We start from the raw sequence: 26,088 nt of genomic DNA, 5'->3' as shown, positions 1-26,088 counted from the left end.
ATTCACAAGCAACATGCGCACATCAATCCAGATCGGCGTACGAGACGTATCTCGCCTATGCGCGAGATGCCGGCGACAAGCGACAATGACCCGGCCATCCGGTGTGGTAGCCGTGGTCACCGCCAGTAATCCGCTAGCCACAACACATGCACGAAGGGCATCTGGAGTATCATCTCTGATTTCCAGTCAAAAGCGGTGGATGTCCAATACGGTTCCGCTGTCACGGCCGGCGACGACGGCACCAGACAGCGAGGCAGCGACCGCCGCCGCGAGCACGCCAGACAGCACCATCCCCAAGACGCACTACGACTTCTTCCCCATCACCCTCCCGGACGGCCCGCCACCCAAGGGCCACTTCCCCATCGACCAGCGCGCCCTCCGCCGCGAGTTCCTCCGGTTGCAGGCCAAAGCCCACCCGGACATGCACCCGGCGGAGCTCAAGACGCGCGCGGAGGCGACCTCGGCGCGCATCAACGAGGCGTACAAGACGCTTTCGAACCCGCTCCTGCGCGCGCAGTACCTCCTCTCGCTCCGCGGCGTCGATGTGGCCGATGACGAGACCCTCAAGGTTGAGGACCCGGAGTTGTTGATGGTGGTGCTCGAGGCGCGCGAAGAGATTGAGGAGGCGACGGCCGAGAGCGAGCTCGAAGGCCAGAGGGAGGCCAATGACGGGAGAATACGCGCAAGCGAGGAGGTGCTCGAGGCGGCGTTCCGGCACGACGATATTGAGACGGCCAAGAGGGAGGCGGTGAATCTCCGGTATTGGGTTAATATCCAGGAGAGCCTGAATAATTGGGAGGCCGGGAAGCCGATTGTTTTGCAGCACTAGCTGGAGAGGTCACGATTCTTCCAAACGAGTTCATAAAACGGTGGGCTTTTCTATATAAATTGGGAAGGAAGAAAAAAAAAGACGAAAGAGAGAGATGAAAAAGCGTATATCTGAGATGAGAGGGCTCGCTCGTCATCATCAGCCGATGATGGGCCGATATTGTACAATACCCGGGCGGTGTCATAAATGTTAATGATTGCATAACTCTTCTCAACCCCACATATCCCTGCTCGCAAAATTGACTGGACAAAATCGACGGAAAGGGTACCAAGTCACGTTTGGCAAAAATTCCCGACTGCCCAGAAACCCGGACCTACAAGAAAAAAGCTCCCGTCTCTAAAATATTTAAAATAGCACGTCGGTCTCGTGAGACAAATCCCCTAGTCTCCGATGGTTCACCGAATACAGAGACTTGAGTCGAGCTACTCGTTGTGGAAATTCCCGTCAAGAGAGGTTGCGATGTCATGCATTGCAGAGGTGCTTACCTGTTGAACCGGAGAGAATACCTCTACGTTGAATAGACTGCAGCAGACCCCGAACAGTGACTACGTTGACATGTGCCACGGTAAATGGAAATACGTTCTTTGCGTTTAAATCGACTTTCTAATGCTCGTGATATGTAAAATGTGCGGACTAGTCAAGTTCTCTGCATTAACAATGGTTTGATGTGGAATACTCATCGCTTTATGACTTGTATGGCTTATCGTACAGGCCCTTTGGATGTCAAATTCCCTTTCTAGATGAATTGGCTAACCTGTACCATTGCGAAAGAGTCATTTCAATGCACAAGTGAAGAACTGGGCGAGTATCCCATCTGCAGGAGAACGCGTAGATTGTGGATGTCTCCAAATCATAGTCTCCAGGCAGTTTTGAGTGTCATGATAGCCTCATTGTGTGATATCTTAGAAAAGTGGCTTCACTATTTGACTCCTATCTTGCCTACACTCAACATTATACAATACCTTATGAAGGGCATGGAAAACTGGTAGCAAGTCGAATTTAGTGCTCCGGAACCTTGGCCCGTGGGCCCCTGCACCAGGCGCCCCTCCAACGGCCCCTCAAAGCTCCTACCCCACCATGCCTGCCTAACTCTATCGATGACAATCATCCAAGAGCTCACCAGCTCTTACAGCTCCACGGCTTCACGATTTCAACCACCAATATCAAGAAGCAACAAGCTTAGACACGCACCCTCCTCCGACCGTTCCACCCAGAATACAATACCCTACACCAACCGATTACGAATAGCTCGACATATACACATCAGCACACATCGAAACCATGGCGCCCTCGCAAAAGGTCGCCGAGCGGCTCGCCCAAGCCGATTCGGCCCCCGGCGACAAGGCCCCAGCCTACGAGTCCATCATCGCCGACATCAAGACCCTCTCGTCCCCTCCAACAGCCGCGCCCGACCTCAACGCCGTCCTCGACGCAATCTTTGCCGCCTCCCTCGGCATCGTCTCTACCCGCGCCCTGCTAGCCTCCTTCGTCGCCGCCCTCCGCGCCCTCAAAAACGACGACCTCTGGATCGCCGTCGGCAACCACACCCTCGCCCAGCTCGCCACTCAGCCCTCCTCCTTCCTAGATCAGGCCGCCTCCGTCCGCGAGCTCGTCGCCGAGGCCCATGAGAGCGTCGAAGACTTCCTCGACGCCGCCAACGTCCTCGCCGAGATCCCCCTCGACGGCTCCCAGCGCAAAGTCACAAACGACGATAAAGCCCGCGTCTGGGTCCGCATCGCCCGCAACTACCTCGAGGTCGACGACACCACCGCCGCCGAGACGTACGTCAACAAGCTCAAGAATATCATGCACACCGTTCAGGACCGCGACCTCGACCTCCACTTCAAGCTCTCCCAGGCCCGCATCCTCGACTCCAAGCGCGACTTCCTCGGCGCCAGCGGCCGCTACCACGAAATCAGCGTCAGCCCCGCCATTGCCGAGGAGGAACGCCTGCACACCCTCGGCATGGCCGTCAAGTGCGCCATCCTCGCCCCCGCAGGTCCCATGCGGAGCCGCGCCCTGGGCCGGCTGTACAAGGACGAGCGCTCTGCAGGGCTCGACGAGCACGGCATGCTGGAAAAGATGTTCTTCGACCGCCTGCTCGCGCCGGAGGAGGTGGACAAGTTCGCGCAGGGCCTACAGCCGCACCAGCTCGCCACCACGGCCGACGGGTCCACCGTGCTGGCCAAGGCCGTGGTCGAGCACAACCTGCTCGGCGCGTCGAGGCTGTACCGCAACATTGGCTTCGAGGCGCTCGGCTCCCTGCTCGGTCTGGATGCCGAAAAGGCCGAGGAGACGACGGCGCGGATGATTGAGCAGGGTCGCCTGCTCGGCCGGATCGACCAGCTCGACGAGGTGATTTGGTTCGAGGGCGGCGAGGCGTCTGGGAAGAAGGGCAGCGGACGCGCCGAGGTCGTTGTCGGCAAGGAGATGCGGCGGTGGGATGCGAATGTGCAGAGCGTGGCTGAGGAGGTTGAGAACGTGACCAATGCTCTGCAAAAGCAGTTCCCCGTGAGTCTATCCCTTACGTTTCGGGTACTCTTGAAGTGAATTACCTGCTAATAGCTACTCAGGAATTTGTGGAAGCCAACTTGGTCATTTGAGATGAATTACTATGAGGAAACTGAACTTTACACACACACACACACACACACACTATCGGCGTTGTTAAAAAAAAAAGGGGGTTAAACATTGGCGTTTTAAGGATTCATGCGATCAACAGAGAGCGCACTGCATATCACAAATCAAGAGAAAGCACGTCAGCATGGAGCAGTCACGTAGCCTAACTCGCGTAGTAGACAGGAGCTAGACTGAATAAGAGAGGACGACGAGTGAACCATGCAATGAGAAACAATATTCGCATTAAAGGAAAAAGGTATCTAGTTCAAGTCTCTCATCCGCACGAATACGTAACCCTCGCTGAGCGAGTGCGGGTCCCCATCCTCCTCGTCAAAGGAAATTTGCTCCTCGGCGTTGCGTCGCGCCCTATGCGCTCTCTTGGACTGAGGATTCCGCTCGAGCTCTACAAAGTCGCGGAGGGCCTCGGCGATGTGTGCGCCCATCCAGTCGTAGCCCGCTGGTGTCAGATGCAGGCCGTCGTCCCAGTACCTTCTGCATTCCCGCTCGGTCAGGGCGTGGTATGGGATCCTCGGGTTGAGGTCGAAGGCGTGGCTGGGTGGTTGGTGATTAGTACGTTGGCCTTGTGATTTTCTTCTGACATGGAAACAGAGGACTGGATACACGGAATGAAAGAGCATGTGTGAAAGGCAGGACATACTAATTAGGGGATTGATGAGAGAGGATGCTGCTGTTTAGCTGCCGCCGGCGGGCATCGAGCTTCTCATTCTTGGCTGAGCGTTCGGGGACCGTCAATGCGAGCACTTTGCTGCCCTTTGCGATGGCAGAGTCGTATACTTTTCGAAGAGAGTCAAATATTCTATCTGGCGGCACGTCGTATGCAAGGTCGCTGGCGCATGCTATCAGTATGGGGCAGCTTCAAGGGGAATTCACATGGACATTAAACATACTTTGTGCCTCCCAGTATGACGACCCAGTCATATTGTGCTTGGTTCACTATATCCTGATATTAGCAAGTACTTCATGTACAACAAGCCGGGAAGATGAGATGAAATGAGAGGAGGGATGAGAAAGTCGTGACAGAACATTGCGACAATGCAGTGAACGTCGAATGAAAAAGGAAAAGGAAAAAGTACGAACTCTCGCTCTCGAAGCGCTGCGCAAAGGCTCCCTGCGAAACGACATCACCGGGCATGCCGTTATCCGTCGCCACGATCTGCGTGTCGGGAAGGTACATGGCGAGCAACTTTGTGAGGGCGATGGAGTACGGGTGGTAAACGGCGCCGTAGGACGAGTACCCGGCCGTCAGCGAGTCGCCGAAGCAAAAGATGCGGAGCGTCTTGTCTTTGGACATTCTGAATTTTCTTATTCCTCACAGATCTGGTGGTCTTGTTGACCGATGTGTATCGTGTTGCCGTGTTGTCCTGTCGTTATGGGCGGATTCTGCCTAGGTACACACTTCACCCTGCCGTTAACGGTAGAATGGCGTTTTTGGCCAAGGGTGCCGTAAGACTATCGTTGGCCGTTTCCCGCTCTCTTTCTCGGGCTCCTAATGTTAATTTCTTGGCCTCAGCTTACTTGAGATACGGATATCGCTATGTTGACCAGAGTGAAGCCAGCTAGACGCTGGTGAAGTAAGGGAAGATCGTGAGCGGAGCACAAAGTCCCGGGGAGCGGTCACCGAGGAGCAGGGGGCGGGTGTTCATCCGCCGTAGTCGCAGAGCAGTATCAAGCGCAGGCTGGAGTGGATGGTTGATAGGTCCAAATAAAGTGATGGCGCAATTATTGATCCGCTTGGTATTGAGATGAACAACTGGTTCGTGGGTGTAGAGTGTTATCCAAATGATGAGTAGTCAATAAGTCGTCGTCGAAGGTAGGCTGACGGAAGGGCATGAAGTTGGACAGAGGTCAGGTGGGGTGGGCGAACGACGGACGGGCGTACCGGTGGAAGGGGGACACGGGCACCGATAGGCAGTCACACTGGACTTCCATTGACGGGAGAGGAAGAACAGGTGGTGGGGGTGGGGGTGTGTGGCTGCTGCGACCGGGCAGAGTCCCCTGGACGTTTGGATGGACGCTTAGGTCCCGCCACACTCTCTCGGAAACAGTGAAATGGACGCCTTTCTTGACCGGAACTCCAGCCCAGCACGCTCACTTTCCTAAGGCAGCGAAACCTACAGGAACTCAGCTTTGAGCAGCCAGCAATCACCACCTCGCCTCACGTAAGGCAAGCTAATCAAATCAAGAAGAGCCCAGGCAACAGCGACGCGGTGGTTTTACTCTTGGGGCAGTGCAAAACGCTTCGTCTTCTGCGTTGAGGTGTGTTTCGTAGCAAGAGTTCGGGAAACTCCTGTCTCGATGGATAACTTTGCGTTTCTTTAGCCTGAGCGGGTGTGTCTCTGTAGGTACACACACTGGTTAGAACCCACGGCCCTTCTCACATCTTGTCTCATACAATATTTCTTTTGGGAAACTTGACAGCTCGATAAATCCACCTTTGTTCAGTGTGGGTTCCGATCGTTTGTGGATGTTGATTGTCTGTGGTATTACACTACAACTTTATGTTCCGTTTCTATGTACAGCCTCCTCTGTCCTCCACACGCCATCGTGACCATTTACTTATGAATACCATTATAAACATTATATACGTTACAAGTGTATCTTTTCCTGCTGTTTCGTTTGGTATCTTGAAGGCATCTTGAACCGATCCCCCAGTGCCCCTGCAACAATTTGGATATCATGAGATTGGTCGTTTCACCAAGACGTTCTAGGAAATAAACAGCGGGCTAAATCATGACGTTGTCATGAGAGCCTTGGTTTCCCGTATGGGGGAATATTGCCCATATCTCAGGGCTTCGTCACGGTGCTTGTCGCGAAGTCACTTTCACGCTTTACGCAAGCTCCGGTTGTTGCCAGCGGCCTCTCTCAGTGTGCCACCACCTCTCGCGATCCTTCTTGTCCGAGACAGTGGATGACACGTTCCACCGGCCCTGGCAACCTTCACGCCCGACGGCGACCTCCTCGCCGTTATCCGCCACAAGGTCTGCCATCTCGACCAGCCCGCCGCGCTCGTCCTTTGCGCCAGGGTCGGGACGCAGGTTATACGTGATGCGGCTCTCTACCGTGCCAATGAAAGCCGCGAGTCCATACTTCTCCAGCACCGTGCCGTCCTCGTCAATAACATTCAAAAAGAACCGCGGGAGCGCTGCGCGCGCGGCCTCGAGGCGGGCCTGCGCCGCGAGCCGGGCTACGTGAAGATTCGTGCATTCGCGAGCGGGATCGGTCATGACCGGGGACGCCGGTGCGGTGGGTGAACGGGACGGCTTCGTTGGCGAGACGGGGCTATGGGTCGTACCGGGGGTGGGAAATGAGGCGCTCCTGGCGGGTCCGTTGGGGCCGCGGAAGCGGTCGCTGGCGCTGTCTGTCCTCTCCTGCGGGCGGCAGAGGGCTTGGAAGATGCCTTCGGGATCGTTGGGACTGCGAAGACTGCGCAGGGAGGGGAAGCCGTCGGCGGCGATGCTGCGGGCGAGGATGGAGTCGGCGGCGTTGGCGTGGGTGGTGTTGCTCGTTATGTCCCAGTGGAGCTTTCGCAGGGACGAAGAGGCGAGATATGGCATGAGCCAGATAAATGTGTCCTCCGGGAGCGTGGGCGCAAATGGTTGGACGAGAGTGAACGCCTCGAGGTAGGTGAAGTTAGAAAAGATGCGAGCCAAGGCGGGCAGGGAGTCGAGGTTCGTGTGGCGCAGTGTCAGTTTCTGGATCGCTTGGCTCGTCGGGAGTGTAGCCAAGGCAGAGATGCCGTTGCTGGTGACGCCCGGTACGTGGGTGAGTGAGAGTGTACGCAAAGGGGGGAGCGAGAGCAGTGTGCTATCATTAAAGGCTGTCACTGGCATCCACGATAGAAAAAGGTGCTGCAGAGACGTTAGGTGCATCAGTGCTGAGCTGACGAGGTTATCCGGAGTAAGGGTTGCGCCAGGAAGGCAGTGAATCGACAAGGTCGTGAGATGGGCCCAGTCGACGTGGAAGTCGAGGAATGCCGCGCTCTGGTGTGGTTGCAGGTCGCCGGGTGTGATGGAAGCATCGGAGGCTGCCTGTGTTATCGCGGCGACGTTGCTACCCGAGCTCGACTTGAATCGGTGTTGCCGCTGGTAGGGTGAAGGCTCGACGATCCAATCCATGTGCTTCAGACGCTTGCGCGATGAGAGCGCGTGGAAGAGCTTGCTGTATGAATGATTATACTGGGGGTGAAGGCCGACGAGACGCTCAAAATTGGGACAAGCCATGATCAGCGCCGCGACCTGATTGTGATAGTCCTCCAGCACGACCCCGGCAGGGGGGCTCGGGACCTTGAGAGTGTGGACAAGTCCGGCGAGGTACGAATTCGCTCTCAATGTCCGTCTGAGTAGCATCATGCGCGAGCCGAACGTAACTTTGTGTCGCTTTTTCTGAGATGATGAATCGGCTCCAACAAGTTGGATATCCTCATACCTAAGATACGGAGTCAGCAAAGAGACAGATCATGGCGAAGGGCAAGAGTCTTACAAGGCCACTCGCGCGAACTTGCACCATTTTCTCGCCGTCAGGGTAACCGAACAGACATCCCTCATCCAACATGTCGCGCAGCTGTCCGTGGGCTTCTCGAGATGGAGCTTCTTGAGCTCGCCGAGAATCAGCTCCAAGACCTCTCCGGGCAGTTTCGCAAAGATTTCTCCAGGCTTCGCCTTTTTCCTGAAGATGGACGTCTGACTGGGCCGCGAGTACATATACTCGGGTCTCCACATGTTGGGACTCGAATCGATGCTTGTCCTGTGGCTGCTGTACGACGAGCTTCGGGATCGTGTCTCAAAGCTTTCTCTCGGGCTGTTGATGCTCGTAACGGTGATGGTGGATGCTTGAGAGAGTTTCCTCGGCCGATTGAGAGCTGTGGTAGGCATTGATTCGCAAATGAGCTTCGAATCTAAAGGAGCCGTCTGCAAGGCGTATGGCACCCGGGCGATGCGCGGACTTGAGCGCGCTGGCTCTGTTGTAGCCATCGTAGCCATCGTGGACTGTTGCTGTTCACCCTTGTGGTTGTACAATTCTGGAGCGCCGAAGTACGCCGGAGCAGGTCCGTGGCTGGCGGTCATAAGCGGAGACGACGGGACGGAGATGGAAGCGGCGATAGCTGGACGCGGAGCGAAACGACCAGGGACTCTCAGACGGTTACCATCATGGAGGATGTAATTGGAAGCAGCAGGTGCAGCGGAAGCTCGCCTCTTGTGTTGAAGAGACCTCGGGTTGCTATGGAGAAGAGACAAGTCGTGTCAGTACAAAGGTACTTCAGGGATCATCCAGCAAACGGGATTCGGCAGCGGGCAAAGTTCCAAGCCAAGAATGGAACAGGAAGTCGGCCAACAAGCAAATCCCAGAAATAAAAGAGCTAGAGAAGCGCCAACGTGACGTGATGGGGGGTTCTGTCAAGTTTAATACAAAAGAACCGAAGGAAAGAAAAGGAAAAAGAGAGAGAAGAAAAAATCACCCGGAGCCAAGAAAGGACACGCAAAGAACGGCACCGGCACACACCAAGGAGGCTACCGCTGGGCAATCTGCAAGTGCACCCTGGATTCGACAGAGGCTTGCGCGGGCAGAGAGGTGCGTGGGCTGTGCCCGGACCGGCGCTCGCTCTGATGATCCTATCTAGATGGAGTCTGATGAGTGGTCGCCCATCCATCGTCCGGGGGGTGGAGGAAGTGGTTTGGGGGTCGTCGTTCCTCGAAGACCCCCCTGACCCTTGGCCCTTGTGAGCCTGCCTCGAAGTGGAAACACTCATCAGCCATATCTCGAGCTACTTAGGACTTGGGAGATCCCACGGCTTCGTTGTTGGGCGGCGACTACACTACCAAGTGCAGATACGCAGTGACGAGCTAGCCGAGTCGCGCAACCCAGCAACGTGGGCGCGGCGATGAGAACTCCCTACTTTAGCACTCGCGCTAGGGCTTACACTACGTACGGCGCGAAGAGGAACAGAAAGAGGCAGAGAAGCAAAACTTGTCTCGTGGCGTGCCGCTTGGCGGGTAGCGACGCAATTCTGCCTTGCTTTGCAACTGGCAGAGACGCGCGCCACTGTTCCTGGTGGAAATTAGGGCAAGCTCCTGAGCGGTCTCTAGACTCTCCGTTCTGCCGGGCCCTCGTTGTGATGGTTCCCGTAGATGGCAAGCCGCGAGCCGTCTATCCTGAAGAGTTACACCGAAGCCTTCAAAACTGTGTTTGAGATTCCGCGAAACAAGGGGAGGGGAGGTGAATCGTGATAACGACGCAAGGATGAAGCAGCATCATTCGATCATGGGATCCGCAACGCTCAACTGAAGCTGGAGACGAGATGCAGGGATCATGGCAGGGGCAAATGTGGAAGAGGAAAGTCGTGGGTACAGAGTAATCCGAGCTCCCATTTCGTGCGTTGGCCGTCGATGCATTTCCCATCTCAGAAGTGACAGGTAACTCTGTCTCCGCCCCGCCCAGCCTGGGCAGGAGGATCTCGTGGGGACGTAATCTTGACAGCAAACCAACCGGGACAACTTGACGGCATCGCAGGAAGTGGCTTGTTCAATCGGGCTGGTATCTCCTGCAGTAGGCCGTAGCTCGAGTGCCTATCCGTATCTGCCGGTCTTCCTAGAAGCGTGCTCGCGGTGTGAAGAGCTATGGACACTAGAGCAAAGATCTCGGGTTTCCACGTCCAAAGTGCACTTCCCAAAGCAGCCGGCGTTGGGTCTGGGTCCACTTGGAAAGAAAGGCTCGGGATCGATAATAAATGAGGCGTGGGGCTCTGCCCACGTCCAGCAGCATTTTCGTCAATCGAACGACGCGACTCCCACTCGCGAGCCGTGGGTCGAGGCGTCATCGCTACTCTTAATGTGGGCGGAAGTAGAGTAATCCCGAAGAGGAAGAAACAACCAAAGAACATGCCAAGGTTGATGTAGAAACGGGAACACGGGATTAACCAAAAATGACTAAAGCCCAACGCCAGCGCCGTCTCATGTCGAGTCGTGCAGAATCGAAATCCCAGACGCAGCAGGTGACGGGATCGCGTCAAGTAAGAAAAAATTGCAGCAGAGAATACGAGGCCAAGCGAAACTATGCAAAGTCAAGTGGTTAAACAGAAAAAAAGGCGCGCGACAAGAAGCAGTAGAACAGACAGGCGAGCGAATCAATGAAGCAATAGGAGAGCCAGTATGTGGAACCAGTGGTGTAGAAGGATGGGGAAAATGCAGTTGTCGATAGTGTTGAAAACTGAAAGATGGGGCCAACTACTAGAAATAGTGACTTACGGAGCATCTGATTTGTTGCTATTTTTGACATCGAGGAAAACGTGTGCGTAGACGCCATGTCGAATTTCGTTGGCACGTTTGTCGTCCAGCGCCGACAGCGATTGCCTTGCACCCACTGGCCCAAGGCTACCGCCAGAGACTGCCCGGGCCGCCCGGTAGTCTTTCTGCTCGCTAACGTAGCTATGGTGCCCGTAGTTGAGTCCGTAATCGGGATCGAACCGTCGGTTGCCTTTGTAGGAAGTCGTGATCGCTTGGCCCGCAGGCGGTATCTCGTAGTACTGACGTCCGCTGATCATTGTGCCGCTCATAATCCGAATTTTGTGGCCGTCGCTTGTTGATATATCTTGTCGGCTGATCTTATTCTTCCCCTGCTTCGTCTTCTCGTTCGTCTGCTTTGAGACCATCCACGTGCCGTCCAAACCTCGGTGAGATCCGTCGTGTTGCTGTTGCTGCTGCTCTGACCGACTCTCTGCGCTCTCTTTCTCTCAGCCGCAGTCTTACCGCCAAAGCTGGGCTGAACGACGAGGCGACCCTTTTTATTTAAACGGACAAAAGGGGGTTGTAACCTGGGCCTTCATGAGGTCGTTGTGCCGTAATTTTAATATACCGGATGTGGGGATAGCTTGGCCAGTTGCCGTTGTTGCGAGGGTGGGTTTGCAATTCAGTAGCCGACCCGCTTCAGCCAACCTGGGAGCATCATCAAGAGCAGGATGCTGTTGCGAACTTGGCGATGATGGGTGAGCCGGAAAGGGGAGGGAGACGAGGGAAGTAGAGACCGAACAATAAGAGCCAACAACTATAATAGCCCGTCAATACCAACAAAGCGAGGGTGGGAAGGGGAGAGATGAGAAGACGAGGGAAGTAAGAGGGCGAGGGCCTTCCAGATTGCAGCCTTCATGCATATGGGTACATTATATTTGAACTCAAGAACCCCATCCCACGCTCGAAATATCCCATCAAATCGCGGTCTGCGGCCTGGGATCTGGACCTCGTGGTCCCAAGACAAGAAAGTCAGAGCCCTGCTCGGCGCTCACGCACTCCCGGCCCCTCCACGCCCAAAACCCTTACTAGAGCTGCGCAAAGCAACGCAATATGGCGGCAACATTCTGCACTGTAGCGGCTGGGAGGTGCCTTAGTCGCATGAATGATTGGAGTGTGGGTAATCTGACCCCTCTATCCCCCTCGTCTAGCTTGTCTCGCGCCTCAAGCTCCAGGCAATCGACGATGGGTCGCAGCGACTCGCAGGTGCCAGGCACTCGACTCGATACAATGGAAGCACCCACATTTCTAGCGAGGAACACTTGTACAACCCGCAGTCTGGGAAAAACAAGGTTAACAGCCCGACAGGGTTGGTGATGTTCTGGAGCTCTCACTCAAGCTCCAGGTCATTCCCTGAGTGGCGGCGGAGCGGGAGACCGGCCACGACGACTCCCGAAGGCGACGAATGAGCGGCCCAGAGGAAGCCAAGGCATATGGCATCTTGCCCTGGCTCTGTTTCGCGGGGTTGCGACGAACCGTGCCGACATCCAGTAATATCCGTATCATCATGTGCAATGCTGCTGCTGCACAGCCAGTCCATTCAGAGATGCGCACATCTCACAGCCCAAAACACACTGGCTGACAGTTCGTCGACTCGGAGGGAGGAAGACAGGGACAGGCCACCGAGGCAGGGTGAACGAGCCTGGCGTCCACCTCGGGCAAATAGATCCTGTATGCGTAACTCATCATCCTCCCTCTGAACCATCTCGTCTCATCATTCTGACCTCGTTTCGTCCGGACCATCACATCAGTTCGGTCAGTGGCGTGTCGGCGGGAGGCTGGGCTGGGGCCAACTAGCAGTCTTGTTTCGCCCTGCAGCATGGACCAGACGGAAAAGTTGATGAGGGGTGCTTGATGCAGCTAGCCATGACGGGACTCTTCTAGCCACGCAAGGTTTCGTTGGCACAGACGGGGCTGGAACCTGCAAGCTGCAGCCGTTCAGACAGACAACGGCCATTATGTGCCTTGGCCGCAGCACTGATCCAGGAACAGGAACAGAAAACCAGGAAGTTGAAGTGGGACAAAACTCACTTATCCTGGAAATCCCATCTCCAAAGCCGACACGCCGAACGCCCAAGAGTCGAGGGGTTCCATTTCCCAGTATCCAGCTCTGCCAGGCTCCAGCTTTTGCTTCGAACCCTGTGACACTGTGAACCCCCGGGCATCGTAGCGCGTGCTGAGGTCGCATCAAAGTCGCCTCGTCAATCTGGGCTGGACGTCTTACGCGCATCCCGTTGCCGCTTCCGCATCTGCATTCCCGTGGTGTCGTGTGGCCTGCGACGACTGGCTTGCTTCACAATTGGGTAAGGTAGGTATTGATCGTCGCCTCCCGCTTCAATAAATTGTGTAAGTCGTGGATACAGTGACGATAGTGCTCCCGCTGTTCATGAACATCTGCATCTATATAACGTCCTATTGCATTCCTTGAGCCTCGTGGGCATCTCAGTGTACTCGCAAAGGCCGTAGAACGATGCAAAAGAACGCGAGAATGGATAGTCCCGAGAGATCGGAGCAAGGTAACTCGTTCGGGGTAAGTTCGTTGCCGTGGTGAGAATTGGTTTCAACGGGCGTCCCTGCTGCTTTCTGTCTTAGCCAGGGCTTTTAGCGGCTAACCTCAGACGAACCGCCCAACCTCTGGAATTTGGGGAGGAAACAGGGGGCGAAGGAGGTGAAAGGGCCATTCATCGTTGGTCCGTTATCGACAATAGCCATTGTAGGGAGGTGGATATCGTGTAACGAGTCAAGTCGCCTGTGTCAAGCTGTGCAGATTCGAGAGGTCTCCACGATTGCGCGGCGGTTTGTCGAGAATGATGCAAGTTCGAGGTTGTCTTGGTAGATGTGCATTGTTGGTTCAACTGAAGCGGACAGGATGGGCAGAGAAACGCCTCCCTCTGTTTCTTTCTCAGCCCCAGCCTTGCTTGCCTTGCCTTGGTCGCCGTTCTTGCCATCGGTTGGTTGCCGTGCTGCTTGGTTGAAGGTTGACAGTTTCACGGAACTTGGAAGGCGTCATGTCATGCCATGCTTTCTTCCTTCTTTCCTACGTTTCTTCTTTCCGTTCTCGACGGGCAGGTACGGATACAGGGTGGAGAGACAGAATCGTTTCGAGCATGGGGCTCGTCTGGGCCGTTCCTTCCCCAGTGTCTCTGTCATCTAAAAGTGCAGGTGCAGGTATCATCCCCCAGCCTCTTCTTTCCTTCCATATTGCACCCGTGGATCGCACCTTACAAAATGGGTCCACGATCTCCATCAAAACCTTCTTGCTGAGACCTCCGCATTGCATCATCGTTTCGTACCCATTATCATCCGCCCTACGGAGTACGGTTCCTTTGTCGCGCTTACGTATCCGCCAGCTCCATGCCACGGAGATACCGGTTTCGTTTTCCAAGAAAACAAGACGGACATGACATATGAATAACCAACATACGGCATCCCACTGCCGCCTGGGCGAAAAGAAACCCCAGGCGATGCAATCTCTTTGCGCCGGTCCTGGTTTTGTTTTCATCATACGTTTGTCGTTGAAGCTCATTTTACCCACGTCCCTCACCCGTGACTTAGCCATGCTCGAGAGTCTGTTCACTCGTCTGTTCCCATCCTCCGTGCACCACAGGAAAACGTCCGACCCCTTGTCCAAACCCACGAGGTTCTCCTCGCTTGGCCCCGTTCCGGCTTTCCCAGTTCCTCGGTCGACCCGGCCGCGCTACATCGTCTTGCCGTGGACCGGGTTCCGCTGTCATCTTGGATTGGGAGGTAGTACAGACATAAAACAGCCGGCGTGGATTCTGGACGAAGCGTCCCGTCCAAGGGGAGCAGAGACTCGAGAGATAACAATGGCTAATGCATTCTCCCGTTGGTCCCCGTCCCGACCCGGCCTCGGACTTCGGCGCCTATCTGCACCATGACTATGAATAGTCCTTTCGGAGAGGCCGCCGCCCCTCGGACTGAAGAGGCTCGCTTGGCAATCACACTGGGGACAACGTGCTCTTGTTCTAGAAAACAAGAATCAGTGCGTGGCGATGTTTTCGCAAAGACCTCGCGTCTCTCCAGCAACAGCGGTTACTACACTACTGTTTGATTTCGGATCTTCTTGAGCCGATGTGAAATGACCTTTAAATCCATTACTGCTGCGAATACTGTATTGATTGATGGGTTCAGAAAGATATTGATAGGAAAGTATGGACTATAGCACAAATGTCGACGATTTTGCCTCGCCGCTCCTTGCCTGGGCACAGGGCGATGCTCAATGAAATCTGCACAGGAATTTTGCACGATGTCAGTGTATAATACCACCGTATCAATAAACTAATTCTGACGAATATATGACAGAAACTGCCATCTCTTAGCAATGATGGTTGTGGTGATGCTTGCGAAATGGAGCGGTCACTATTCCATTACATCTTGATCTCGTATTTTGCGAACCGAAATGGAATGACCTTGACCTTCACCAACAAGAGAATGATTTGCGCATCGTTAGTGAATTGTCAATTAGTTGCAGGAGAAACGATTCTTATTCCTGCTGCATCCATCTGCAGCTTAGTTGGTATCTCTAGATCGCTGTATAAGCATAATCCAACAAACCTCCCCCGTGTAGACAGCAGCCACCCAGATCTACCGCACGAGATTCAAACTTATGTCCAAACGCTGTTCGTCATGCCAAATCCACCTGGTCTAAAAATAAAAATAAAAGTCCTATGAAAATCACACCCGTGGCGCTGGCCGCTCATCGCTCACACACTCGTCCTCTGTAGAGAAGCGCAGGCGGCGGGCAGGTCTGGCGGATTCCTCTCTCAAGTCCCCATTGCCTTGAGACTCGGGACTGCGTGAGCGCTTCAGGCCATTCAAATTTGTGCCGTTTACCAGATCATCCCTGCCCGCCGTCGGCTTCGTCTCTGTGGCATTCGCCAGAGTATTCTCTTCCGAAGACTGAGCGCCAGCAAACTTGCTGCCAAAGATTGGCTGAGGGTGCTTTAGCGGAATGGCCTGCGCCAAGTAATCCTTCTGGTCTTTGGGAAGGGGGATAATGCCGGCGTTCAGAATCCAGTTGTAAATGGGCTGGTCGTCCAGGATGGATTTGCATTTCCAGTGCTCGAACTGCGACATGATCTTCTTGCGCTCCATGATGACTTCTTCGATGCTGTCCCGCAGGACGAGGGTCTCAACTGTTACGGGTTTCTGCTGGCTGATGCGTCGGGCTCTGCCGATAGCCTGCGCTTGTATCTGGGGGTTCAGAACGGGGTTGATGAAGTAAACTCGCGAGGCAGCCCTCATATCGAGACCAACGGCGGCCTGTGACAAGTCCATGAGAATGACCCTAGACAGTTCTTAGCATCCATGAGACACGAGAGCTCCTAAAATACTGACCTTATCTTGGGGTCGTGGTTGAAAGTGTCGACGTACTCCATCTTCCGGGCGTAGGTGAGCTTGCTGGCGTAAATGAGGTGGCGAACGTGAATCTACACAACAGTGTTAGTGGTCAATCACACTTCATCGAAAAGGTCGAACTTACCACTTCAAGAAGACCAGCCAGATACCACGCCACATTCTCATTCTCGTAGAAGATGATCATCTTCTCCCTGTCTTGGTGCTCCACCACAGCGTCGATGAGGTATGAGAGCTTTGCTGATACAGTGGAAACCAGCATCGCCTTCTGCAGATCGTCTGGAAGTTGCTCCAGCTCGGGTACGGGATCACCAGGCTTCGAGGCGGTCGACTTGAGATGTCGAGGAACCCGTTCACCTCCCAGTTTCGTATTGCCAGCGAGAACCCCTCGAGGCTTTGACGGCCGCTGGTCAGTCGCGACGCCCTGTGCCCCGGACATGATCTGGTCGGCTTGCTCTTTGCGACCCTCAAACTCCAGCTGACCGTTGAGAAGACTATTCAGCTTCGTAGGCTTACCCATGGCAGAGGCGATCAACTTCTGCGCGGTAAGTACCATACCAGCATCGGTACAGGTGGGGTTAGCGTCGCGGTCGTCGAGGGACCAGGCAGAGCCGACGCCATTGGGGAGGAAGTCGCGGATGAAGATGGGAACCTCGTTGTACTTATTGCTAAAGTCTTTCAGTTGGTTGTCAAGGGCAACTTGGGCCACTTCAACGGCCTGTTTCAAAAGAGCTTCGTCTTTCTCACTGATTAATACCTTCTTCTCTTGCAGGAAAGTCTCTGCAGTTTCGAGTGCCTTCAGTATATCCTCCTTGGCGAAGAAGGCGCCACCAAAGAAACTGGATTGCTTCAAATTGTGAACCAACTGAAGCAGAGCCTTGCGTTGACGCGCGTGGAAGAAGTAATCCATGTCGACTCTCTGAGACTGGACTGCGTTGAAGATGATCATCATTGAGAAGATGTTGAGCGACAACTTGTCTTGGTAAGAGCCATCCAATACAACGACATTCTCATTGACTGATGGAAGCAGGGTATTGAGCTCCGATAATCGATGCCTGACGATGAGAGAGTTTAATGTAGCGCGCAGCACGCCCATGCGGCCGGTTGACCGGGCGCTATGCTTCGGCTGCATCACATACACTGCCCAATCCGCGGTCGTATCTCCTGTTTCGTGGACGCTATTGGACCAAGGTCGAGCATTGAGATACAACGATGCTATCGCTCCGATCTTCTCCAGGTCTCCCTTCTCCGCCTCGGCCAGGGCTGCCGCCTTGTCGACATTATCCTGGTCACTGGGATGGGTACCGTTGAAGTGTTGGTCGTCTACACCGAATAATCCTGTGGCTGGCGTACCGGTCACGATCCAGCGAGCAGAAACGTTGAGTGCGTCGATGGCTAGGAGGACATTGCTCTTGTTGTTTATCTTGGCGTATCCTATCTTGTGACCTTCATCGACGATGCAACGCTTGAAGTGGACTTCTGCCAGCGGGCATCCCATCATCATAGTTTCCCTCCACACTCTGTCGAGCCGTGACTGCGTGATGATAACGAGGTCATATGCTGCAAGGACTTGAGGGTTGGGAATTTCCTCCTTCTGACTAGTCAACTTGAGAACCTTGAGACCCGCCGGGTTTCCTGGGTGGACGATGTGCTTTTCAATCTCCTGAATCCATTGTTGAACAAGGTTGTTGGGGACAATCACGATGGATGCATGAGTATGTCGGACTTTCTTTGCCGGGTTACCAACCGCAGTTTCATGCCGCCGAAGGCGCTTGGGAGCCATCTCGGGGATGTGGTAGCGGCTGGGGTTGCGGCGGATCGCTCCTATGCACTTGTGGTACTCTAGCTCTTGGCTCTCATTGTAGACGTTGAAAAAGACCTTCCAAGGAGCTCCCTTGACGTTGGCATTCGAGGCGGCCATGTCAGCGAGTGACCCAATCTTCTGCCTCACGCGAACGTCGCTTCCTTGGTAGATATCGGGGGTGCGGGTAGATAAATGCCGAGTAGCCAAGATGACAGCCAGGCAGATCAGGGTCTTGCCAGAGCCCATCTGCTCGGCCAGAATGCCGCCTCTGACACCATCGTAGAATCTTGGTTCCTTGACGAGCACGCTGGAGCTGGTATCGTAATAGTAGGCCGCACCATTCTGGTCGGTTGCTTTGGTAAGTCTTGGGTCAAGAAATTGACCAGGCTCACTTTCACGCTGAATCATGACCGCAGCTGAACGGCGCTGGTAGTCATAAAGCTTCGAAGTATCATTCAGACCAGGTAGGTTGCCTTCGAGTACGTTGTAGATGGCATCTTGTTCAAATGGGTTGGTGAGAACATGGGGCGCCGGGTTCGGGGAAGGGATGGTATTGAACATCTGGAGCAACGAGGTCGAATCATTAGCGTCTTCTTCGTCTCTGAAGACATGGTCAAGTGTAGTCGGGGTCGAGGTGGGATAGCCGGACCAGGCCCCTGGAGAGAAGTCGAGTTGGGAAATGAGAGCTCTGCGTGATCTTCTGAGCTTAGCGCGATCTCGGTCGATGGCCTTATTGTCGACGTCGTCAGCCAAAGCATGAATCCTTGCGGTTCCGCGTTCTCCATCCTCCGATCGAATGAGCAGGTGAACTCGAATCCATTTCTCAGCCACTAGGTTCTTGTAGTTCTTGAAAACCGCTGACAAAAGGAAGAGGTCTTCTGTGTCGTCGAAAGGCTTGGGAGCCCTGACGCCTTTGACAGGTTTCGTCGGCGCAATTATGCCCCATCTTCCGAATCTCTTTTCCAATAGCTTCCACTCGTCAACTGTAAGCCCTGTATCGTCTCTTGTGATGGCTAGGGTTCCCAAAGGAATGAAGCTCAATGGTGACGCCATCAGGTGAAGTGACGCGCCACCGTAGTACGTCCCGGTTGATTGAGAAGCGAAGTGATGCAAATCATTCGATAAAGGCCGCGTAAGTCTTGCTCCGGAATGAGGATAGATAGCAATTTGGATTTTGTGAGTGACAGGTTGATGAGATTGGATGGTTGCTGATGTTTCAGTGTAAGAGGGAAGGTGAGAGATGGTGAGTGAGGCGAGGTAAGTTTGGGGACGCATTGGAGCCTGGATACAGTGCAGAGGAACGTCGGACACAGTTTTCGGCGCCCATGCCCTGCAGAGGAAAACAGTGCGACTTCGCCAGCGGATGTCAGAGAAGGAATAGCTTTGTAATTCACCCAACTCAATAATAGTTTCTCATTTTCACTTCTCTCAACATCATCTGAATTATTTAGTCAACGAATTAAATCAGAAATTTGGCTCCCCAGCGCGCAAACTCCCATCGCCAATGTTTCGTGTCCCATGTCCTCCAACCCCAATCATGGCCAAGATCAGGGTAACGCCAAACGACTCTCCATATTCTTCAACACCGACCATGCCTGTCATGGCAAGTAGTCACGACTCTAGTTCTTCTTGCCCTTGGGCGCGGAGGTGGCGCTGAACGAGACGCTCTGGCTGGTCTTGCCCTTGGAGGCCGTGTCGGTCTTGACGTTGTTGTCGAGCTTCTTTTGCTCGGCGTCGATCTTTGCCTGGTTGCTGGCGCCTTGTGCTTGTTGCACCTGCAGGGCGAGAACCTCGAGCTGGAGCTTCAGGACCTTGTTCTTGATCTTGCCAACCTTCAGGGCGTCGGCATCGGTTCCGGACGCCTTGGCAATGGCGTCGTTGAAACCGCCGGCGTCGGTCTCGGCACCCTCGGCGGCGACACGGGCAGCTTGGAGGATGGCCAAGTCATCCTTGCTGACTCCAGCGAGGTCGGCCTTGATCTGGTCAACCTGAAGGGCTGTTAGCGTCGTCATCTTGCGAGTGGAAGGGTGTGACGGTAACTTACGGGGAACTTCTGGGCAACCTCAGCAAGGGCGTTGCCGCCAGTGCCATCAGAGACTTGGAACTGGGAGTAGTCCTGAACAGAGAGAAGCTTGGCCTGGCGTCTTTCGGCTCCCTCGATGGGGGCGGAGAGACCAGTGGCGGCCAGGGTGAAGAGAACGGCGATCTTGGAGAAGTACATGTTGTTCGAAGGTTGTCGAAAGGCGTGGGTAGTTTGATAATATGAATATTTACAGTTATAAAGATATTGTCCGGCAGAGAGTGAATGGAACAGCGCTGCTGTGGTGAATGAGAGGAAGGTTGATTATTGAGTTTGATGTATTGTTGATAATGAGAGGAGCAAAAGAGAGAGGCAGTAAATGGTCGGGGCAGCGGGAGGATCTTATACCAAAACCTCCTATAGTACCATAGTCTATTCATGTTCGTCTCCTCCTATCCTAACCGCCCACAAGGTTATGTCCGTGGGCCCCGCGGCCTCCCTCTGACCTCTTCGTGGCTCGACGGATAACTCTTTTCGTCCGTCTGACAGGGCACCTCATCTCACATCCGTCACAAAACAACCAACCCCATAGATGCCCTGCTCCTGAGTCGTCCGAACCAGCATCACAGGCCGCGATGGCTCAAGGGCGTCTCATCCGAGCCTGGCTGCAACATAAGGGTTGGACGGTTGCATCAACAAGACCAGCCAAAGCCAGGTTTGACCCCTGATGGACTCCATCGAGGAGACAAGCTTCTTTGCCAAGTAGCGGATCGACGAGCAGCGTCGATTGTTCTCTCGGCGAGCCACGATCCAATCATACGCCGCGCTGCCCCCTGGCAACCTGCGCAGGCTCTGCCAGTTCGAACCGCCTGCTCCCGAACAGGCTCTTCACTGTTCAGTCTTCGTGCGTGTGTTGGGAGTTTTGGCTTGTGGCTGTTGCGAGTTTGAAGTCTGTCGAAGATCATGGTGGATCTGCCTCATACCCATGGCAGCTAAACCTGATTGGGTCATCGCTACCTGCCCGTGTGGAAGATGTGGGGCGGCTGCCACCGGTTGGCGCGTGGGAACGGTGGGATGTCTTGGGTTTCTTTTTTCCCACTTCTTTAACATCTTAAACCTTCCCCCGTCAACTTTCTGCCCAGAAGCGATCCCGGAGTCGTTCCCGTCTTGGCCATTTGGCGCCCCATGAGCCTCTTTGCTTCGCCATTAGTCTTAACTCCTGGCCCATATTACTTTCTTCGGATGACCAGATCCGCGAAAGAGGCAACACATGGGATGCTCGCTAAGAGGCACATGACGAGCAGTCTCCAGTTCGAGTTGTGTCCGACTCAAGCCTCGAGATCTCCGTGCCACCTGACACCTTCATACCCCTTTCCTCGGCTGTAGTAACCCTGTGAAGAGTTCGCAGAGTTTGCAGAGGTCGCAGTCACCCATATAGAAGGAATTCTATGAGCGTGTTTCGAGTCTTGGCTCTACTGGGCTCTGTCACCTTCATGCAAGCCCCGCCCAGGAGATCGGACGTTGACCCTCCCGATGGAATCTAATAGTTTCGGCACCACCTGCCGAGAGCCTTGTTCCCTGGAGGCAACGACAGGAATGGCCGCCTCTTGTTGGTCATCCGCCTTTAACAAAGTTAGACGACATCTCATCTCGGGACGTCAAGTGAAATCTTGTTCCGGATGGCAGGCGGCATTGTATGCGGGCAACTGAGTCGAACACCCCTTTGCAACCGCCGCCAGATCTCTAACGACCGCGTTTGGATCGACGACTGTGAAAAGTCTTTTTTTCTTATTCTTTGCTTCACTTGTCATTTGAATCGTTTCTAGACATGACTCGGCCCTTGCGTCCCGGTTCTCGAGCCTAGGGTTCAACTACATCATGGGTAGAGAGCGCTTCTTGGCGAAACAAGCGCTGTTTTTCCCGCTCAATGCAGAACTCAATCGACGGCCAGGGCAGCTTTCATGTTCCAGAAAGACGGAGAAATAGTTCAACACTTCAAGTAGTCCGATTCGGGGGTATCTGCTACCGATACCCACGTGTAAAAACGAAAGCTAGGTAAACGTGTTCCTAGGAGCCGGTCTCCTCCCTATAACGCCATGTCTTCCCTTCATGCCTCGGACAAGAAAAAAAGGTTTCAAAAGTGTCGTCTATCCAGTAGATGATGAAGAAGTGAAGAAAGGGGTCATGAATGTCGTCAAAAAAAATCAAAAAAAAAAGGACCATGACAAGAAACCAGCCACCAACGCCTTTGTACTTGCATCCACCACCCAAGTCTAGACCTGTATAACGTTTCCTCCAAATGAGTCAAATGAGTCCTACCCTGCCTTTCTGTATCTCGCATGTCGTTGCTCTTGAAAGGTAGCTCCGCTTAGTAACCAGGTGCTCCAGGAATGGCCGAGACGCCAGGGATCGGGGCCGAAGGCCGCGCCGTCGGAACGCCAGCAGGCACACTGGGAGCAACTGAAGCGGCAACCGCCGCGCCGCCGTCAGCCTGGTAGACCTTGACCGAGTTGATGAGCCAAAACGCCTCGGTAAAGGCCTGCGGGTTGGCCGCGACGTAGTCGGAGCACTGGGGCGCGAGCGCCGTGCACTCGGCGTTCTGCTCCCACACTTTGCCGGCCCAGTCGCCGCACAGCGCCGTGTTGAAGACGAGGTTCTGCTGCTTAAAGTGCGAGGAGATGTCGCAGCCGGAGCCGCCGTTGAACTTGGCAAGGGGCTGGCCCCAGGACGAAGGGACCGGGTTGCCCGAGGTGACGTCGCCGGGGATGGCGCTGCGCGGGAAGAACCAGACGGAGATGGCCTGGGAGTTGAAATCGACGGCGTAGACGCCGCCGCCGATTGCGTTGAAGCCGTCGCCGTAGTTTTGGTTGCTCGAGGTCGATTGGCCGCAGCCCGTCGAGGCGCTGCCGGAGTTGCAGTCCTTATCGTTGAGGGTCGTGGAGGAGATTGTGCCGTCGTTGGTGATGCTGCAGCCGGGTCCCGTGTGGAGGGTCACGGAGTTGGACTCTTGCGTGTTGACTCCCTCGATGATGTCAATCTCACCCGAGTTGGGCCTGTGAGTTGGTGTCAGTCAGTCACTTCCGTCTCTCATCACAACCTCTCACTGAGTACTCATAGGAGGAAACTTACCAGTTGGGACCAAACATCCAAAAGGCAGGCCAGACACCGCAACTGCTAGTAGGCATGTGCTGAATGTCAGCGACGAACAAGCCCGTGTCAAAGGCCTTGTTCGAAGTGACTCTCACTGACTGGCGTCCCTGGCCCTTGGTCTTGGAGTCGACGCCGAGGTAGATGCCGCCCCGGGCGTAGCCCGCGAGGCCGCTGTTGTTGGCCGTCACGGCGCTCGTGTAGATCTGCGAGCCCTTGGTGGGGTCCGGCTGGTCGAAAAAGCTGAACTCGTTGAAGAAGTTTGAGCTGTCGTAGTTGTCGTGGAGGACGTACTTCTGCTGTGCCTGGGCTGGCCCGGTGTGGCAGCAGAGGAGGAGGACGGCGGCGCCCGCCAGTACCGTCTTGATGCTTTGCGAAGGCATGGCTGAGGAAGGCGGAACTTCTCTGAAGATCGAGATCCTTCTTGTCTGTTGAGAGGGAAGAAAGAAGGGTTTGAGACTTTTTGGGGAAATGTTCCTTTTCGGGGTTCGTTTGACTTCTATCCTTTCGAATTGGCTCTGCCGGGTAGTCGAGTGCTGGGATGAGGGGTTCTCAAGAGACCCAAGTGAAGCCACGAAAGGAGGATAGGATGTCTGAAGAATATGAATCAAAAAAGGGATCAGGGAGAGTCAAAGGGTCATCAATAAAGATGAATGAAGAGAAGTATGATGAAAATGAATGTCGTCGTATGTTCTGGAGTGAGCCGGTCACTGTAGGTGGTTGGTGAGAGAGAAGTTTCTCGTGTGTGTGTGGTGTGTTGCGTCGTCCAAATCTGGGCAAGACCTCAAGAAAGGGAGAAAAGAGGGGTCGGTATTGGGTCTGGTCAAGGCCTCTGAGGAATCTGAACCGTTTTTTTCTTTCCAATAGTCCGAAGGAGTGGAAACCCAAGGGCAGAGAGACGCACACGATGCGGCTGGGAGCTCTTGGTAGTGGGGTGTTGAGGAGGAGAGGATTTCGGCGGCCTCAGCTTCAAAGGGTGGGCAAGAAAAAAACTCCAGGAGACTCGTGTCGACTCGGTGATGATGAGGTGGACAATGACGCACAGCGTGGTTGGTTTGCTCGTTCTGGACCCTGATTTTTACTCAATAGATCTGACCGACTTGGAGTGAGACTGTAGATTTGTCGTTGCGCTTGGCAAAAGGTGACCAGATGAGGCAAGGTGAATGGGACAAAAAAGGGTCAGATGGTTGTATGAAGGAGTGAAACCTCTGGTGATGACGATAACTTCAGCCGGAAAAGGATTGAAACGGCTGTTGCCTGCCTCCTGGGTGGCTGAGACGAGAGAATGAAAAAGAAGAGAATGAGTGCCACGAGGGGGCTGTAAGAAAAGAAGAGAAGACGAAGTAAAACGTCTGAAGAAGGCTGAACAGAGGCCTTGAGTGTTAAAGCACGACACATCACGGACTCATGAGCCTCAACCACATTGGGGAATGCAGCCAGCTAAATACGGCTCGAGGTTTTCTGTGTTGTAGACTGGTGGTGTGGGGAGTGACCAAGGTGAGCAAGCACCCCGGCCACCGGATAACATTTGGGGATCATGAAAGGTGACCTATCTGATCTCTCTCTCTCTCTCTCTCTCTCTCTCTCTCTCTCTCGTCTGTTCTACCGAGTTCTAGGTACCCAAGACCAGGCCGCGTACACACCGCACAAAGGGCATGGGGGGTTTTGGGAACCATGGTGAGACTTTTTTTTGGTCTCCTGTCTTCTTCTCTGCGGCCTATATGCCATCTCGGCCCAACTCCCGGGGGTCCTTGCCCCACGTCTCCATGTATGTGGTTGCGTTGCGCCGAGTGTGTGCTCGAGGGTTCACTTTTCGACGAACGACAGGTCCTTGTTTCAATGTGTTTACCCGCCAAGGCTTGACAAAATTACCAGGGGAATCCCCGGGGAAGATCCAGAGCGAAGACGGGATGATGGGGGGGGGGGTTTGGGGGGGTTCAGCCAGTTTCGTTCTTCGCCGTGCCGAAGAAGCTATATGTGCGGTGGGTGTTGTACATGCAGCATGCAAGTCGACTGCTCTGCCGAGGCGAGATCCAAGTCGAACGTGCCAGTTAGCGCAAGTATGGTGGGTTTGTGCGTGCTTTTTGAGAGAAGAGACTGGGGACTTGGGGGGGGGGGGGGCATCATGTAGTTCAACGAGCAAAAGGCAAAGAGAGGGTGATCGTCAATGGGTACCCTGCCTCACCCACGTACCCTATAGCACGAGGATAGGGGGTTTGCATGGTTCCAAGATGGGACGGGAAAGTCAAAAGGAAACACCTTAGGGGAATGAGGAAGTTACCCAGGGGAGAAGGGCTAGCCAACGAACGGGCGAGAGCAAGGGAGGATGAAATACAGATAGGACCGCAAATGGAAAGACGTTTGAAGGTCGGGTTGGATGTCAAAGATTCTAGACGTGGAGTCGGCGTTGTTGGTGGCCCTTGGTGGGCGGTTGTAAAGGTGTAGTGTTGGTCGGTCTCTGAAACTCGGGCCCCCCCCCATGCCAGGGGCGGGCGGACGGACGTCCAATCGTCTCGCTCCCGCGCCGGCGGGGCCCGTCAGCCTGGAGCACGCGGCACCCACTCGCCTTAGCGGCGGCGGCTCTCCCCCCCAGTCTTTCCTTCCTCAGTGGCTCTGAAGACTTTGGTACCGCGGTATCATCACCGTGCTCCCCCTGCTTCTGTGGGTGCTCTAGCTCTCATCCATGTATCTTTGTTTTCCAGATTGGGGCAAAGATAAGGTACCAGATGAACGCTGGTGCATAGAGAGGCGACGGCAGTCAAGGCTCAAAGTAGTTTGCTGCGCTGAATCGTCGACTGACTGACAGTTGCCCGCATCTCGTCTGTCACTCCCTCAGGCTAACGCAACCTTTTTGCCCCTGACAGAAAAGGAGAGGGCGCTAGAGACCTGACCTTATCGGCCCCTGCATCGGTTCTGTCGCTCGTGGGTTGGTGGGGTTCGACGTTCCCTCGAGGGGCTTGGAAGGTTGAAACATTTGCAGAAAACATTGGCA

At 54.5% G+C, this 26,088-nt stretch overlaps 7 protein-coding genes across 7 annotated transcripts; 2 read left to right on the top strand and 5 right to left on the bottom strand.

The window, feature by feature from the left end:
- Nucleotides 1–13: 13 nt before the first annotated feature.
- On the top strand, nucleotides 14–829 carry BDP55DRAFT_627482 (Fe-S protein assembly co-chaperone HscB; the record flags this gene model as incomplete). The annotated part of the gene is made up of 1 exon (XM_060571762.1): nucleotides 14–829. One exon carries the CDS (start codon nucleotides 14–16, stop codon nucleotides 827–829), a length of 816 nt encoding a protein of 271 aa, XP_060434484.1.
- Nucleotides 830–2,110: 1,281 nt separating this feature from the next.
- BDP55DRAFT_724385 (PCI domain-containing protein) lies at nucleotides 2,111–3,432 on the top strand (the record flags this gene model as incomplete). The annotated part of the gene is made up of 2 exons (XM_060578884.1): nucleotides 2,111–3,340; nucleotides 3,403–3,432. The coding sequence occupies 2 exons, from the start codon at nucleotides 2,111–2,113 to the stop codon at nucleotides 3,430–3,432; spliced, it is 1,260 nt and encodes a 419-aa protein (XP_060434483.1).
- A 111-nt stretch (nucleotides 3,433–3,543) lies between these two features.
- BDP55DRAFT_308700 (GDSL-like Lipase/Acylhydrolase) lies at nucleotides 3,544–5,000 on the bottom strand. The gene is made up of 4 exons (XM_060566665.1): nucleotides 4,547–5,000; nucleotides 4,357–4,402; nucleotides 4,107–4,295; nucleotides 3,544–4,000 (listed from the first exon to the last, which is right to left on the bottom strand). The coding sequence occupies exons 1-4, from the start codon at nucleotides 4,758–4,760 to the stop codon at nucleotides 3,709–3,711; spliced, it is 741 nt and encodes a 246-aa protein (XP_060434482.1). The 5' UTR covers nucleotides 4,761–5,000; the 3' UTR covers nucleotides 3,544–3,708.
- A 1,297-nt stretch (nucleotides 5,001–6,297) lies between these two features.
- BDP55DRAFT_542665 (uncharacterized protein) lies at nucleotides 6,298–8,532 on the bottom strand (the record flags this gene model as incomplete). The annotated part of the gene is made up of 2 exons (XM_060568334.1): nucleotides 6,298–7,894; nucleotides 7,949–8,532. 2 exons carry the CDS (start codon nucleotides 8,530–8,532, stop codon nucleotides 6,298–6,300), a joined length of 2,181 nt encoding a protein of 726 aa, XP_060434481.1.
- Nucleotides 8,533–15,444: 6,912 nt separating this feature from the next.
- On the bottom strand, nucleotides 15,445–19,155 carry BDP55DRAFT_601886 (P-loop containing nucleoside triphosphate hydrolase protein; the record flags this gene model as incomplete). The annotated part of the gene is made up of 3 exons (XM_060571055.1): nucleotides 16,253–19,155; nucleotides 16,108–16,199; nucleotides 15,445–16,057 (listed from the first exon to the last, which is right to left on the bottom strand). The coding sequence occupies exons 1-3, from the start codon at nucleotides 18,980–18,982 to the stop codon at nucleotides 15,445–15,447; spliced, it is 3,435 nt and encodes a 1,144-aa protein (XP_060434480.1). The 5' UTR covers nucleotides 18,983–19,155.
- Nucleotides 19,156–19,548: 393 nt separating this feature from the next.
- Nucleotides 19,549–20,150, bottom strand: BDP55DRAFT_724381 (uncharacterized protein; the record flags this gene model as incomplete). The annotated part of the gene is made up of 2 exons (XM_060578883.1): nucleotides 19,549–19,917; nucleotides 19,974–20,150. 2 exons carry the CDS (start codon nucleotides 20,148–20,150, stop codon nucleotides 19,549–19,551), a joined length of 546 nt encoding a protein of 181 aa, XP_060434479.1.
- A 2,167-nt stretch (nucleotides 20,151–22,317) lies between these two features.
- BDP55DRAFT_690594 (tat pathway signal sequence) lies at nucleotides 22,318–23,479 on the bottom strand (the record flags this gene model as incomplete). The annotated part of the gene is made up of 2 exons (XM_060576879.1): nucleotides 22,318–23,002; nucleotides 23,079–23,479. The coding sequence occupies 2 exons, from the start codon at nucleotides 23,477–23,479 to the stop codon at nucleotides 22,318–22,320; spliced, it is 1,086 nt and encodes a 361-aa protein (XP_060434478.1).
- Nucleotides 23,480–26,088: the final 2,609 nt, after the last annotated feature.

This window comes from Colletotrichum godetiae (assembly GCF_030913485.1).
Source record: "Colletotrichum godetiae strain CBS 193.32 chromosome Unknown BDP55scaffold_5, whole genome shotgun sequence".
In the NCBI taxonomy this organism is placed as follows: Eukaryota; Fungi; Ascomycota; class Sordariomycetes; order Glomerellales; family Glomerellaceae; genus Colletotrichum; species Colletotrichum godetiae.
The sequence above is the reverse complement of the archived record's forward strand: the minus strand, read 5'-3'. Positions and strand labels throughout refer to the sequence as shown.

Bases quoted from the DNA above. Each gene is read 5' to 3' on its own strand.
- BDP55DRAFT_308700 (XM_060566665.1), bottom strand. From the start codon at position 4,760: ATGTCCAAAGACAAGACGCTCCGCATCTTTTGCTTCGGCGACTCGCTG. The intron at 4,296-4,356 runs GTATGTTTAATG...AGCATGCGCCAG, and splicing joins GTCATACTGGGAGGCACAAA to CGACCTTGCATACGACGTGC. The intron at 4,001-4,106 runs GTATGTCCTGCC...CCAACCACCCAG, and splicing joins TCTCATCAATCCCCTAATTA to CCACGCCTTCGACCTCAACC.